The 17,088-nt window shown below is 36.9% G+C and overlaps 1 protein-coding gene across 3 annotated transcripts; it reads left to right on the top strand.

Annotated features, from left to right (window-relative positions):
- Positions 1-4,362: 4,362 nt before the first annotated feature.
- On the top strand, positions 4,363-15,548 carry LOC111611100 (interferon-induced very large GTPase 1-like). Of its 3 annotated transcripts, none has more exons than XM_023346738.1 (7): positions 4,363-4,489; positions 5,104-5,168; positions 5,434-5,472; positions 5,569-5,680; positions 6,883-6,957; positions 7,040-7,252; positions 9,875-15,548. In XM_023346738.1, the coding sequence occupies exons 3-7, from the start codon at positions 5,467-5,469 to the stop codon at positions 14,569-14,571; spliced, it is 5,103 nt and encodes a 1,700-aa protein (XP_023202506.1). In that variant the 5' UTR covers positions 4,363-4,489; positions 5,104-5,168; positions 5,434-5,466; the 3' UTR covers positions 14,572-15,548. The 3 variants fall into 3 exon arrangements, with proteins under 3 accessions (XP_023202506.1, XP_023202503.1, XP_023202504.1); XM_023346735.1 differs by having other exon boundaries at positions 6,856-6,957; XM_023346736.1 differs by lacking the exon at positions 5,104-5,168 and having other exon boundaries at positions 6,856-6,957.
- The last annotated feature ends 1,540 nt before the right edge of the window (positions 15,549-17,088 follow it).

Genomic DNA, 17,088 nt, shown 5'->3' with positions numbered 1-17,088 from the left:
AATGTCTGAAACCTGCTGTTGAAAACTTCATCTATCGTTCTCTTGGTCTTGATATTGTTGATAAAATGATGACAAAAGAGGAGTTCAGCACACGAATGTCCTTCCAGTATTCAGTTTTACTGGATCTGATTTCAAAAAGTGACTTCGAAAGCTTTAAGAGTTACATTCGCTCATATGAAGATTATGTAAAATCCTGGATATCTGGTAGAATAAAGAAGACATTCTCGTCTGGGTCTACTCTATGTGGGTTTCAGGACAAACAACTTAAGTCCTGCATTGATTACATAAATTATGCCATTAAAAAGACTAAAGCAGAAAAGACTGACAGTCTGAGGACATTTGTTGAAAATATCTGCAAAGAAGTTGGAGATAAACTGGCAATTTCCCAGGATTCTCTTGATGCCTTCATGGTTCTGAACAATGCTGACCAGGAACAGTTTGCTCACTGGCTCAAAGAGTGTGTGGAGGAAATGACAGAAGCTCTTACAGTCAAGTTTAAAAACACACAGTTTGAAACAAAACTCTCACAGCTTCACATAAAACCAGAGAATGAGCTTTTCAACAGAGTGATTGGTTGTGGCAAACAGTGTCCATTCTGCAAAGTTCCCTGTGATGCAGGTGGAGAAAACCACACTCAACACTTTGCTTCCATGCATCGACCAGAGGGTTTAGGTTGGGCCATGTGGGATGAGTCACAAAAGCTCACGACTGACATCTGCTCCTCTCTTGTTATGAGTGATGAATATTTTCACTGCAGGGCCACAAAGGGTGAATGGCATCCTTACAAAGAATATAGGGAGATTTACCCAGACTGGAATATTCCTCCACATGTGAGTCATCAAGCATCAAATTACTGGAAATATGTGATGGCCACATTCAATGAGGAATTTGCTGAAGCATATGATGCAAAGCCTGCTGACATTCCTGATGCTTGGAAGAGAATCACAAAAGAACAGGCAGAGGAAAACCTCAAGAAATCATTCAACATCAAGTGAAACCATAATTCATGCTTAGTTGTTAGAACAAAACTTTTTCTTGCATGTAAAGTATTTTATTCCTTTTTTATCTTTTTTTGAAAGCCCCTCTGTTTTCCACGCTGAACTTATCCTTTCCACTGAAGACAACATAAGTCGCTTCATCTTACTTTACTATAGCTACTTATTATTTATTTCTTTTTTCTTTTGATCATTTATAATTTGTTCATTCTATTCCATTGTGAACTTTAGTTTTTAAAAGAATAAAGTTCTTAGTTTTCTTTGACTAAGAAACGTAATTTTTTTAGTCAAAGAAAACTAATATTTTCTTGTGTGAAAATGTTTACACTCTAAAAGTTGTATAAATGCGCCACTACATTAGATGGATAATTGGAGACTTTTAGTGAGAACAAATTGTTCATCATTAACAAATTGATTCAATCAACTCTCCGGTGTCATTACATCATTCAGCAAACTGATTGCTGCAAAGTCAATCACTGGATGCATTTTGCTGAGTTTCTTTACATAGAAAATGTAATTTGAGTCAAATTATAATGTATTTAACTTTAATTCTGTCCATATGATGTGGTTGAACTGATTATATGTTGCATATATATTAAATGCATCTGCTTTGTATGCTAAAATACTTTGTGATTACTGTTAGAGATTTTTTGGTATTATCATTTGATTCTTACTCTAGTTCACATTAAGTCTATAGATCTTTGTGATTTTCTGTTTAAAGTGTTCTCTTCTTTAAATGACCTGGAGGTCACTACTGTCTGTTCAACTTTACGAGAAATAGATAACACTAAGTTTCTCAGACCTTAAACCCTTTTGCAAGAACACCTCCTAATTTAGTAACTACCTGTGAACAGTCGTATTTTGTTTTATTGACAGTATTGACCAAGATTTGAACCGGGCTCAGACCTTTGATCAGATATCACATCTGGAACTGGGTTGTTAGATGTTCGGGTTAGAAGCTTTACGACCTCTGTTGTTTTCCTGACTGCCCCTTGCCTGTTCTTCTTTGACAATAAAAACAGGAGTTTTTGTGAGGGCAGTCCAGAACGCTCTGTAGAACTGATCGGAGGAGAAGTTCGATAGAGTGTTCTCCTTTTGCAAAAGCTCTACATAAAATTCATATACGTTGTCTGTGGTTCTTTCTTTTATTTAGGTTCGAAAGGAAAATACCTATCAATTATTATTGTTCTATCTCTAATTAGCATGAGAACAATAAACTTAACTGAATGAAGATTGATGTCATATTAGTTTTATTTTAGTTATTTTTGCTGTATGGGTCCAGGAATGTTATGAAATAAATATTCTTATATATATTTCCTTTGTGTGATTGATATATTTAATGTCAAACACTCTTCATGACATCAGTCATTTCCATATGTTTTGTTTCCACAAATATTTCATGTCTTGTTCCATTTTATCATCTTGCCACAATCATAAGGATATAGTTTTTACCAATGTCTAGTTCTGGGTCTTATGTTGAGTTTATCTCTGATATTAACATCACTGTTTTACTAAAATACAGTAACTTCCAAAGTAATGAAAATATAATCGCTTTAAAACATTTTTCAATATTTAACAGTTTGGTTACTCTCAAGTCTTTCTGAATCCAGTATAAAGTACAAAAAGTTGCAGATTTTGCACTAAAGGTCAAACTGCTCCTCCATCGGGGATATTGTGTAGTGTTTATTTCACACACATCTAAATTAATATTATATTCAGTCAAAAAGAATTCCGACAATTTTTTCTATTTGTTTAGTGTCTCAGTGAAAAACAAGTTAGTCTTTTCTGATTTCATTGTTTTGTTAAAAAAAAGTAGCATTTTATGGTGTTACAGCATAAAATTCATCTAATCCTTAGCAGAATTGATTGACTATGGATACAGTGAGTTAATGATTTATGAACATAATCTGCTGGATGTTTTGTTTACACATATGAACAAAAACACTGCACAGCACATTTCCATCAAAAGTAAAAGAGAATTCAATGAAAAACTAATAAATAATGTTTATGAGTATTTTTTTTACAATGGTAAAATGATTCACAATAATGATGTAGCAGATTATTTTCCTTTTCAAAATAAAACACTCCACAAATCCTCCAAAAATGTTCAGTCAAACATTTTATTAATTTGATTAATTAAACTTAAAATATAGAGATTTGAACATCGTAGTAAGTCTTTCTCACTGCCTGATCAGTTTGGATCCTTTCATGAACCTTCAAAATATTTTGTAACTGGTATCATTAGAACCTCTGCAAATGGATCACTTAATTAGAGATGTTTTTTTAAGTGACCTACAAGTTCTTTGTTGAGATTATATATGATCTCTGAATCATACAGTTCAGTAGAAACACAGAATGCTTCTTCCTTGAAAAATTAGGTTCATATACTTTGTTAATCCAGTTTTTGTACTTCTGTGATTTGCAGTCTTTCTCTTTCTCTCTCTTATTTGCACCCAACTACAAGTATTCAAGAAAATATTTAAACTGTAACAAGTCATTATCTAACATCTTATCTTTCCAAGGTGGCAAATCTTAAATTTAATACTTTTATTCAGTGCCAGACTGAAAGGTCTAAAGTATAAAGCACATATTACCCACTTTTTTCTGACCAATCATTGTAATTTTTTCACAATCTCCAATGCATATAAATGAATTGGTGCTTGTATGCTTTATCTGTGTTTAATATTGTCTATTTCATGTTGCTTTGTATGTTTGAAATGCCTGGCTACAAAATAAAAACCCCCATTGGGGGACAATAAAGGAACTGAACATGTTTGCACTGCTTGTCACTTTCTTTGGGATATTGTGAGCAGTGAGATGAACAGTGAAAGAAAAACTAAACTATTTCTGATAATGGTAGAGGAGAACTTTACAGCAATGACACTGAGACAGACAGACAGACAGACGGTGCAGTAAAAGTCTATTTGAAAAAGTCATCCAGAATACCCAAGACTGTAGATGTCTCTACTATAATGACACGGTACTAACAAATATATATTATTTTATTATTTTTATTTGTAGGGTATTTAGGGTAGAAGAATCTGGTTACTAACAATGTTAAGATGTAATTTTTCAACATATTACCGTAAATCTGTTTTACAATTTAATTTGTTGGATTGTTGTTCCTACCGACCTACAGGGGGCGACTTTGGACAATGACTCAGAAAACTGTGCAAAGAGAAATTTCTTTCTGCATGCAAGTATTTTTATCTTATTTTATTTTGTTATTTTTTAGCTACTCTGTCGTAACGTCATAGACATTAGCTGCAGTTCTTTTAAAAATATATCCCAACAGCAGAGCTGGAATGACCATGTAATGGAAACCATGTGATTTACAAGAAACAACTGAAAAACGTGTTTATGAAAGTGAAAGTGTTTTTCAGCAGGTTACAAAAGGACGTCTGCACTGCAGTCCTGCAGTTCTGTTAGAAGAAGGAGAGGGACTTTTGTTTTTAATGAAAAACAGCCGGTCCTCAAACAAATCTTCTGCTACGGTAAGTTATTTATACTGTTTTGTTGATTGATTTAAAACACGAAATAAAAGAGTCAATATTCACTTGTTATACTAACCTCTGATATTATCAGGGCTAAAAGACAGGAAACTAATTCGCACGAGTGATGCCCGACAGATTTACTGGAACTTCATTTTGAATCAGCTGCTGATAAAACATAAAATATCAAATTAATGTAAATCAATGTGCTCCAGATGGTCAGTCACCGTCGTTTACAGGGTTTGTTGAGTTATGTTTTACGTTAAGCTAGTTGTTTTGTGGTGAAATGTTTCTGGAAAAAAACACTATATACGTTTTCCTGTTTCAAAAAGATTAAAATTATATGTATGTGAATTCCTGTTTTCTGATTTAAATGCTTAGAACAGTTAGGAATTGATCATCTTTTTGACATTGCTGGATTTTACATGCATTATGATTTATGGATTCTTTCATTATAACTATCATCACGCTGTATATAGTGATAAAAGTTGATGTTTTAATAAAGGTGCTGTGATGGTCCAAATGTGTGCACTCTGATGTTCAGCTTATTAAGTTGTCATGGCACCAATGCAGTTAAACTTTAAGCTAAATGTTTATTCTTTTCTCTTTACTTTCAGGACTGATAGACAGTTTTTATCTGTAAAACAAAGACAGACTCAATGGTTCTGCTGCCACGACCCTGGTGGGTAAATGTCCCAGACCGACACCCTTATATATATATATATACACAGTATATATATACTGTATATATATATGCATTATAATAGCAAAAGCTGTAATGCTCTACTTGAGAAAGTGCATCTATTCAGCCTCTCCTTGACAATCATTCAACAATTCTGAGTGCCACACTACCAGACAGGAAAAGAAAAAATAGGAACTGGAAGATAATGCTGCTACTCTTTCACTTATCAAAACAAATGTTTCAATATTTTGTCCTTTTCTTTCAGAGAGAAGCTGAATGTTCAAGAGTTTGACCCACAATGGAGGTACATAGCCACATTATGAATGTCCAAAATATAATGAAAATTATATCACCGTCCATCCATCTACGTGATACTTAAATTATATATTTTTGTTTTAAGGAGCCCAGATCTGACAACTCAGAGGATATTTATGGTGAGGAAGACGAGGGCCCTCCTTCAGCATACACTGACTGTGAGGCTGACTATCAAAAGGCTGCTACAGATGATGAAGGTCAGTGAATTTAATTTGAAAATGACAACCACATTAAGAAGTAGACTCTGTTTTTCAGGCAGTGGCATTTTTATTATCCTAATCTGTTGTTACTATCACAGCCCCGCTGAGTCAGTACTTTGTAGAACTGCCTTTTGGGGCGGGTCTCTACCAGCATGTTTGTTCACTCAACACTAAAACATGCAAAGGAAGCTTTCTTTGCAGATGTCATAAACAAAAACATTAACAATGCTCGAGCTTTATTTGCAACAGTTGACAGAATCACAAACCCTCCTGTGACGTTACCACCTGAATTTCAATCTAATGCTGCCTGCAGCAAGTTTTTCAGGTTCTTTGCAGAGAAAATTTTAAAAATCAGAAAATTAATCTGCACATACACTAAAGCCAGTACCAATGCTGTGCCCAAGCAAAACAAATACAGGAAAAATGATGAAGTAGTGTTACAATCACCCCCAAGACCAGTAAGGGTAAGTTCTGGCACTGGATGTAACACAAAAAAAGTATCCTAAACAGTTGGTGTCAGTAGCAAAATATAGTTTAATTTACAATTGAAGTAAAATCTCAATCACAGTAGACAACAAGCACAGGGAAACTTTAAGCTTCAGGGTCTCCCAGGAAAAAACAACAAACAAAGCATCCCCCTTTTAAATATAAAATAAAAACACTTTTTAGAAGAGAACTAAAAAGAAAGTACAATACCTGATCTCCCCGACTAACCAAAAAACAGGAGAAAACAGTTAAACAAAATGGCAGAGAACCCCTACCAGCTTCCAGTGTGAATAGAAACAAAACTTTAGTTATACACTTGATGCTTCATAAAAATGCTCACAGCAAAACCATCCAAAGTCTCCACAAACAATCAGCTCACAGACAAGATCATATCAGGAAGGAAAGAAGAAAAGAGATCTGACATCTCTGGTTGTAGCTCTTTATGATGTGGCTGACGAACTCCAACACATTGCACCTGTGGCAGCCAGGTAAAGCTGAAACACAAAGAAAAAGCTCTCTCATGAAGAGAGCCCCTAGAGGTCAGTGACTGTAACAAGTAGTATTAGAGTCATTTTCTACAATGGAGGTGAGCAGCTACTTTGTAGAAAAACGTGATGAAAAATATTGTACCCATTATAAGACTGAAAAATATGTAGTCTTATATTTTTATGTTATTTGTACTGAAGATTCATTTGTGGATCTTTACTGTGAAGAAGAAAAGGACCCAGGATCAACAACATGTGCCGACTGTGAAGCTGATTATCATGAAACGGGTACAGATGGTAAAGGTCAGTGCATTCAATTTGACAAAGAACAATGAGCATTCTGATTCTTCAGGTATTGTTATGATTGTTGTTATTATCTTCACAGCTGTTTGCCGTCATGTTAAGACAACACAGTATAAGATCAGCCATGAGTTAATTTCTCAGCCTCTGGAGACTCCTGTTGGTGAAATGGAGAACCACATTGTGATCAACTGCAGGGAGGAAGAAACGTTACAAGAGACAACAGAGCCAAATGACTCGACCGAAATCAGTGATCTCCCTGGAAAACCAAACCTTGAGGAAGAAAGGAAAACACAAAGTAAGCATTATGTGTCACTTTAGCAACAAAGTTGACTGTGAAACAAAACAAAAAAAAATACAGAATTTATAAATGTATTTTGAACTAAAACTATTTTTTTGCCTGGTATTAAGAAGGGATTGTTGGTCATCCTGCACACATTTGTTAAAAAGATAACCCTAAAAATTGGAAGTGATCTTGGAAATTTGAAATTTATTTAAATGAAAGGCAGTACATTAAAAACCAACAAAACAGATCAAAACCAATTAAATTTGCATTATTCCAAACCACTGAGAATGCCCTCATGCTTCAGAAACAGGAGCTAAACATGTATTCCCTCCATCTGTGATGCATTTAATAACAAAGATCATATCACAACAATGAAAGTTTTTGGATTTGATTAAATTTGAGGGCGAGAGCATGCAGGTACAGAAAACATTAGATATGTTCATCTGCTTGATTAATGTGTGATGGGATCTGGATTCTCTGTTCAACTTGTCAAACATTAATTAAACCACATAAAACTTTCATTTAAAATGATTAGCCTATGTCAATATCATTTAAAAATTCAAAGATAAAAACGGAATATGACAGGATATTTTTGACGTCGTCAGTCAAAATAACGGACAACAAAAAAGTCTAGCACAACCTCTGCTCTCAGTATTCCTTCAAGATCATTTTTAAAAATTATTTATTTAACTTCTATTTAATGAGGTGAGTTATTAAAAACAAATTTGTATTTACACTAACATTACATAACGGCATTATTATAAATTCTTTGGTAGAAAAACAATCATGCTCATCTTATTGGGTTAAGGTATTTGATTTTAGCAGTGTGCGTACTCCAGAAGACTTCAGCGGTCTTCAGTGGTTCTGAAAACTGCGTTCAGTGAGACGGTTTTGTACCCGACCGTGGGGCTGAGTGACCAAAACCTGTACTGCGTGACGTAAAGCCATACCATTTCAATCAAATGGGAGAATCCAACTGAGCACCGTTTGACTGAACAAGACCAGCAGTGATTAATTAACAAACTTACATGAAAATGTCAGTGCTCACACAGAAACAAAGATAGAAAGATATCATTAAAAAGTTGATGTAGGGGTTGGTTGCACTCTAAATACAAGTGAAGCAGTTCACACACTGCCTCCCTCCAAGTCGAAGTGTTTCACTTCAACCCATTCCTCCATTTTTGTAGTTCGATAGCAGAAATATGATTATCTACTGGCACAGAAATGTTTTATTCTCCAATTGATTAATTGATTTTTGAGCCATAAATGTTACTGCCATATGAATGAACACATTTTAGAAACAGGGCCTATACATAGGTCAAGAGTTGGCAAAAACTAGCACAAAAATGTCACTGAATGCATTTGGATCATATACAAAAATGGCAGAAACAATGCCAGATTGTTGATGTAATAAGATTATTCAAAACACGCTGTACGGGTTAGGTCAGAGGTCTCAAATTCCAGTCCTCAAGGGCCGCTGTCCTGCAACCTTTAGATGTGCCTCTGCTGCACCACCTGAATAGAATAATGAGATCATTATCAAGGCTCTGGAGAACTGATCTACACAAGAAGGAGGTAATTAAGCCATTTCATTCCAGTGTTTTGTACCTGTGGCACATCTAAAAACTGCAGGACAGCTGCCCTTGAGGACTGGAGTTTGAGACCCCTGGGTTAGGTCCTTAAGTAGCTAAGAACATGGCTACTCAAGATAAGTAGTTTGTCTTAAGTAGGTAAGTTTATATTAGCAGGGACACAGCACTAACATAAACAGAAGGCACAATGTTACTGCAATTAAAACAATGGCTAAGTTGTCATATCAACACGCAATAAATTCTTGGCTAAAATAAAGTTTGTCATTTTAGTGTTATTTGCAGCTTATTGTTTGATGTGTATGTCATTTCCATAGATAGAAGGAACGGATGCCCCAATCAAACAAAGTCTTACTGTGAATCTTTCTTCATGGGAGTGGAGATTGCTGAAGTTCTGGTCCTTCTAGTCCTTAATGCAAACAAAGAGAACTTTCCATACTCTTGTTTGTACATTTCCAAGAAAAATAAATTCAACCAGGCAGTTCATAGAGAATATGATGCTGCGTAATGGTGTAATGTGTGAGTTAATATGCCCAACAACCGAATATTCTCATTTATCAACTTACAGCTTTGGCATCATTGAGCCCTAACCCTAAACCTTGGACTTGAAAATTGATGCGCAAGATAAAATTGGCATCTTTACAAAATTGAAAACCATGCTAAACCATAACCTTGTTTAGCAGTTCCTCAAAAAATACTGTGACGTAATAGTTCAAAAGATGTAATAGCGAATAGAGAAAAATTAACAAATTGAAAAATAAGACCCTAACAGAATATAAATATATCTATGTTGAGATTAAATTAAACTTTTCTGCAATACTGGAGACTCCAAGTACAAAATAAAATGTAATTAAATGCTAAAAAAATATTTTGCAAGATATGTCCCTTTTACGTTGGCAGATAAAACATCATTAGTTTCAATTGTAGAACAATGTTTCTTTTCTACGATGCAAAAATAAAATCTGCAATGCTGAAGTTAAAAATAGTATTTAATTAGAATTCACACCCATACACATTAAAAACTTGATGTATCTATCATTCACAGAGACCAACCTTGAGAGGCTTTTGGAAGATTTGGGCTTGGAGCAGTACCACAGAGAGAAGTTATCATTAAGCAGAATACTTGGGATTGATGAGAAGACGATCACTGATGAGCTGGGCGACTGTAAATCAAATATCCCGTTGAATTTTCTCAAGAAATTAGTGATGGTTAATGTGACTGCTAGAAATGTAAAAGGTGTATCATGTGACTTGAGTAATTCCTCTTCTGAGTCAAACTGTGATGATGAATCAGACAGTACAGAGAGCAATTTTGAGGATCTGTTTGAGAGCCCAAATGAAACTGAAACATTTAATCCTCTTGATATAATGACTGCTCTCCTTTTGTGTTCTGATGGTTTTGTTCAGCAAGAACTGGCTCTAAAAATGTCCATGTGTCAGTTCTCTGTTCCTCTGCTGCTTCCTAACTGTGATACACAGCAGTGCACCCTCATGCTGTGGGCCATGAGAGACATTGTTAAGAAGTACAGACCTTCAGATCTTTCAGAATCAAAAGGCTTCATAGAAGAAAGAATAGTTCTTTCTGAACTTCCAATGATCTCATTTGTGAGACTGGGTGAGTGCTCTCTGTCCAAATCAGAGATCCTCAATAAGCTTCTGAATAACTCTCAGCAATACCATGACACCTTTGTTCACCGTGACATGGAGTCTGGAGACATTCAGAGAAGAATATCCAATGGACTGACTGAAATGACCTGGTACCTTCCCTGTGGAAACAAAAACATGGACATCTTCAGTGAACCAGTTGCTATAGCTAACCTTCGTGGAGACATTGCTTCATTTGAAACTCAATTCTCCTTTTTATGTCAGACATCTGCTGCAGTTTTTGTTTTCTTTGACCAGCTGGACTCTGAGTGTGAACTGCTGATGAACAAAAACCATAAAGCTCAAATCTTCTTAGTGGGAAACCAACAGAACAAGAGCCTTACTCCAGATGTTCTGAAGAAACTAGCAACCAGGCTGAACTTGACAAAAAACAATATAATTATAAAAACTGACAAAACAAATGATGCAGATTTTGTCAAATCTTTGAAAAAAGTTGTGAGCAGTGTACTTACCAAACCACAGTTAAAGATGTCAGTAGAGCAGATGGCTGATGTTGCATATGAATTAGGAATTCCAGTTGATGAAGATTCTCCAGAGTGCCAGGCTGGAAAGAAAAATGCAGATGCCATCACTGCAGAGATAAAAGATACTTTTCAATTCAAAGAAAATCAGTTTCCTTTGCAAGGTCAAATATGGAAGGAACTGACATTTTTGGAAAAGGAAGAATTTCATCTCCGAAACATTGGTTCTGAAAATATAGAAAACTATAAGAGCAACCTTAAAAAGAAAAAAGAAGAGCAACGTAAAAAACAGAACTCCTATGCAATGTCAAATGTAATGACATGCTTCATTAATGCAATAGCCAGCCCAGATAGAGAAAGGTGTTACTTTCTTAAATGGATGAGAATGAACCTCGACAACTTGTCTCGAATCAAACTTTCTGGCCTTAGAGAGCTTTACAAGGAAAAATGCAAAGATTCTGAAAACAAACAAGAGATCAAAGAAATTGACCAACAACTTTCCAGCAGCTCACTGGGAGTTGAGCACTTCTTCCGTGAAATGGGTCAGATCTATGAAGCTTCTCTTTACCTTCCAGAAACAGATCCATCACGTCAACAGCTGCAACATCTGCCCAAACTCTGTGCTCAGTTGTTGCTGGATGGATTTCCTCTTGAGCTTGTAGATGGAGATGCTTCCAACATTCCTCTCAGATGGGTGAGTGATGTTCTCTCTCAGCTCAATGACTTGGTGTCTCCAAAGAACAAGATCCTGGTCGTCACAGTTCTTGGAGTTCAGAGCACAGGGAAGTCCACTCTCCTTAACACCATGTTTGGAGTTCAGTTTGCAGTCAGCAGTGGTCGATGCACTAGAGGTGCCTTCATGCTGCTCATCAAAGTCAATGAAGACTTCAAGAAAGTTCTCAACTGTGACTTCATGATGATCATCGACACTGAAGGCTTAAAGTCACCAGAGCTAGCACAGCTGGACAACAGCCATGAGCATGACAATGAGCTGGCAACACTTGTTGTTGGTCTGAGTAATATCACCATTATCAATGTTGCAATGGAGAATTCAACAGAGATGAAAGACATCCTGCAGATAGTGGTGCATGCTTTCCTCAGGATGAAGGAGGTCGGCAAAAAGCCTCAATGTCAGTTTGTTCACCAGAACATTTCTGATGTTTCAGCTCATGAGAAGAACCTGAGAGACAGGAAGCTGCTGTTAGAACAGCTGAATGAGATGACCCAGGCTGCAGCTAGAATGGAGAAAAGAGAAGAGAACAAGAACTTCACTGATGTGATGGAGTATAATCCAGACACTGGGAACTGCTACATTCCTGGACTCTGGAATGGAAACCCACCAATGGCTCCAGTCAATGCAGGATACAGTGAGACTGTCTATGAACTAAAGAAAAACATCATCCAACAGCTGAGAAAGTGTGGGTCAACTTCTAATAACATCTTGGAGTTCAGAGAGTGGATAACCAGCCTGTGGAACGCAGTAAAACATGAAAACTTCATCTTCAGCTTCAGAAACAGCCTGGTGGCTGATGCTTACATGAGGCTCTGCACAGAGTACAACCAATGGGAGTGGGAGTTCAAAAAGGAAATGTACAAATGGGTTACCACAGCAGAGATAAGGATATCCAATTTTGGTACAGCTGCTGCATCATCTGAAATATCTGACATGAATGAATTCGTGACCGAGTTGAAAAGTGAAGCAATCACAGAGCTGATCAAGTGGGAGACAAAGATCCTTGAAAACCTGAAGAAATACTTTGATCAGCCAGAAGGTCATGTTTATCTGGTTGAAGGATACAGAGAGGATTTCTCCAACAGCATAAAGAGTCTTCGACGACAAACTGAAAGATCAGTGTTGAACCAGATCACAGCAGCTGCTGACATCAAGCAAGGAATGGAAGAACTCGACAAAATCAGGGCCACTTATACAGAAAAAATTGAGAAAGCAGTTTATGCTTTAATTAATGAATGTCGTGAGAAGAAAGTTCAAATGATGGACAAAGAACTTAATGAATGTTTTGACAAGATGTGGACTGAAGCAATGAACACCTTGTCTTTCTCTGAACAGCAGACTTTAAATGTCTTCACCAGTGTGTCCCTTCAGTTGCAAGCAAATCTTTCACACAAAGGAAGCCATGCATGTGAACTGCTGAGTAAAAAAAACCTCAAAGACTGTGGACTGGAGCCTTTTAAATATACCCCAAGAGGGGTGCATGAAAACTTCAAAGTTGCCATTAAAGGGATTTTAACCTCGAAGAATCTAGTCAAGGAAAGACAAGAAGTTGCTGACACAATCATATCTGCTTGCAATGACTGTGTTTGGGATCAAATCAAGAGAAAAACCAATTATCACGATACTTACATCCAGGAGATTCTTCACATCATTGATGAAAAGCTGAACAAAGCTGATGTTGATACTGACATAGAGTTTGAGGTGTCTCTGAAACAACACATATGTGGATCTGCAGCCAGAAAGTTTCAGAAAATGCATGAAGAATTTATCCAAGAAAATGATCCTTACAGATGTCTGCAGAAAAACAAAGAAAAGTTCTGCACAGACTTCAAAGATGTGTTTTATGAAAGAGATCAATGCCAGAAGAAAGCTGAAGAATTCACAAACCAATGTCTGAAACCTGCTGTTGAAAACTTCATCTATCGTTCTCTTGGTCTTGATATTGTTGATAAAATGCTGACAAAAGAGGAGTTCAGCACACGAATGTCCTTCCAGTATTCAATTTTATTGGATCTGATTTCAAAAAGTGCCTTTGAAAATTTTAAGAGCTACATTCGCTCATATGAAGATTATGTAAAATCCTGGATATCTGGTAGAATAAAGGAGACATTCTCATTTGGGTCTACTCTATGTGAGTTAGAGGACAAACATCTTAAGTTCTGTGTTAACCACATAAATGATGCCATTACAAAGGTAAAAGCAGAAAACACTGACAGTCTGAGGACATTTGTTGAAAATATCTGCAAAGAAGTTGGAGATAAACTGGTAATTTCCCAGGATTCTCTTGATGCCTTCATGGTTCTGAACAATGCTGACCAGGAACAGTTTGGTCACTGGCTCAACGAGTGTGTGGAGGAAATGACAGAAGCTCTTAGAGAAAAGTTTAAATCAACTGAGTTTGAAACAAAACTCTCACGACTCCACATAAAACCAGAGAATGAGCTTTTCACCAGAGTGATTGGTTGTTGCAAACAGTGTCCATTCTGCAAAATACCTTGTGATGCAGGTGGAAAAAACCACACTCAACACTTTGCTTCTCTGCATCGACCAAATGGTTTAGGTTTGATCAAGTCGAAAGACTCAAAAAAACTCACGACTGACGTCTGCAATTCTCTTGTTATCAGTAACAAACGTTTTCGCTGCAGTGTCACAAACAATGAATGGTGTCCTTACACAAAATATAAGAATTTTTTCTCAGACTGGGATATTCGTGCAGATGTGAGCCTTGAATCATCAGATTATTGGAAATATGTGATGGCCACATACAACAAGGATTTTGCTGAAGCATATGATGCACAACCTGCTGACATTCCTGATTCTTGGAAGACAATCACAATGGAAAAGGCAAAGAAAAGTCTCAAAGAGTCGTTCAACATCAGCTGAAATATAACTCATGTTGAGTTTTAAGAACACAAGTGGTTTTAAAAACCAGACCAGTTTTAAGAACTAGTTTCTATTCTATTACACTCTTAATAACAACTGGTATTTCTATTAAAAGTATAATAGAAATGCTTTTGCATGTAGAGAATTTCTATTATTCTTCCCCCTATTTTTGAAAGCCTGGATAATTTACACTTAGGGCTCATCCCTTTCACCAAAGACAAAATAAATCACTTTAAGCCTGTTTTACTATAGTTCCATGTATTTTTTAATCAATAATCATTTCTAATTAATGCATTTTATTGTTCTATTCTTTTATAAATTTTGTTTACAAAATATCTTGTCTTACAGTACAGCGTTGTTAGAAAATGGTCCGAATGTGCAACTACATTGGATGGGTGATTTCTTTGGTCATTGCTGGATTCTGTTGTTCCTGTTCTTGTTATCATGATTGTTCTTCTTGGGTTGTGGTTAATTCTCAATACTTCCACCCTATGGCTGCCTTTATGCTGTTGTACTTTGGTGCAACAGGATAAAGGCAACAGGATAATCAATGCTTTTCAAAGCATTGATTATCAAATGAGACAAACAATCTCTCTCTCTCTCTCTCTCTCTCTCTCTCTCTCTCTACAATATTCATAAAGGGTGAGTAGCAGACTATAAAGAACTGCTGCAATTAGCTTATCAATCAGTTACAGAAACAGCAGGTCAAATTTCAAGCTCATAATCCTGGCTGAGATAACATGACCTCAATTAGAGTTGGTCATGCAAAGTTTTGCAGAAGCCATCTGAATCTTATTTTTTTCCATTTCAACATTTGAACATTTCTTTTTAGATGTGTTTGGTGTTTTGATTTTGATATATTTAATTTGTCTTATTTTTCATTGCTTGAAAGAAATTTGCAAGAGATGTAGCATGTTATTTGTGCAATACAAACCCAGTTAATGTGTAAGCATTATGACTCAATAAATGGTAATAAAAAAGTTGCAGTTTGTTCATGCCTCTATTCTTCTGAATCATTTGAAAAGATTACTGGAAACACCTTCATTGATCATTCTGAATTTGCGATTCTATAACAGAAAGGAGGTCTGCATTTTCATTTATCAGCATAACTACATATTTATACCTTTTAAATAAATTAAAGCAGTTTGTCATACAACATGGCATGAATTAAAGCAGAATTTGTTGTCTGCATATTTGTCAAAGAATAAAGAAGTGAAATATGCATTTTTGCTTTGAGTGTTTAAAATTCTTTGATTTAGACTTAGACTTAGACTTGTACTTTATTGATCCTTTGGGAAGACTCCCTCAGGAAATTGAAGTTACCAGCAGCTCCCAGGCAAAAAACAAAGATAACACACAGTAAGCAAAAGTGCAAAAGAATACAAAATACAAATTAAATACTAAGGTACACACCAAATGTGAGTAACCAAAACCTTAAATTATGCAAGAGACAAGGAATAAGAATATAGAATATAAGAATATAAGTAAATATAAATACAACACAAAAAAAATATAAGAATTTGGCGGATAGATTGACCGGTGATATCGTATTGCACTATGTGGTTTGACCTGATAAGTATGGAGAAAAATACAAGGGGTCACTACTCCTTCTACCCTCTGTCCTGTGTCACCTCCCCCCCCCCCCAATGAGGAATTGTACAGTCTGAAGGCATGGGGGACAAAAGAGTTCTTAAATCTATTGGTCCGGCACTTGGGAAGCAGCAGTCTGTTACTGAACAGGCTCCTCTGGCTGCTGATGACGGCGTGTAGAGGGTGGCTGCTATTGTTCATGATGTCCAGCAGTTTGTTCAATGTCCTCGCCTCTGCCACCGTCACCAGAGAGTCCAGCTTCATGCCGACCACAGAGCCGGCACGCCTGGTCAGTTTGTCCAGTCTGGACGTGTCCTTCTTGGATATGCTGCCTCCCCAGCACACCACGGTGTAGAAGAGGACACTGGCAATCACAGACTGGTAGAACATCCAGAGCAGTTTGCTGCAGATGTTAAAAGACAACAGTCTCCTCAGGAAGTACATCCTGCTCTGCACTTTCCCATACAGGTGGCTAGTGTGTTTTGACCAATCCAGTTTACTGTCCAGCCACAGCCCAAGGTATTTGTAGGAGTCCACGACCTCAACCTCAGTTCCCTCTAATGCGACTGGTCTCGGCTTTGGTCTGGACCTCCCAAAGTCTATAACCAGCTCCTTCGTCTTAGCGGTGTTGAGTTCCAGGTGGTTTGTGTGGCACCAGAGAGCAAAGTCCCTCACCAGACAGCGATACTCCTCCTCTCTGTCGTCCCTGATACATCCGACTATGGCTGTGTCATCAGCATGCTTCTGTATGTGACACAGCTCCGAGTTGTAGTGGAAGTCAGAGGAGTACAGGGTGAAGAGAAGAGGGGCCAGCACTGTGCCCTGGGGGGCTCCTGTGTTGCTGACCACAGTGTCAGACACGGTTTCCTTCAGCCTGACATACTGCGGCCTGTTGGTGAGGTAACTATGGATCCAGGTGACCAGGTG

Source organism: Xiphophorus maculatus, chromosome 14, assembly GCF_002775205.1.
Source record: "Xiphophorus maculatus strain JP 163 A chromosome 14, X_maculatus-5.0-male, whole genome shotgun sequence".
Classification (NCBI taxonomy): Eukaryota; Metazoa; Chordata; class Actinopteri; order Cyprinodontiformes; family Poeciliidae; genus Xiphophorus; species Xiphophorus maculatus.
Note: the sequence above shows the minus strand (reverse complement) of the source record. Positions and strands in the feature narration are given on the sequence as shown.

Coding starts and splice junctions, on each gene's coding strand:
- LOC111611100 (XM_023346736.1), top strand. Junction 6,958..7,039: donor AACGGGTACAGATGGTAAAG/GTCAGTGCATTC, acceptor TTATCTTCACAG/CTGTTTGCCGTCATGTTAAG. Junction 7,253..9,874: donor GGAAGAAAGGAAAACACAAA/GTAAGCATTATG, acceptor TATCATTCACAG/AGACCAACCTTGAGAGGCTT.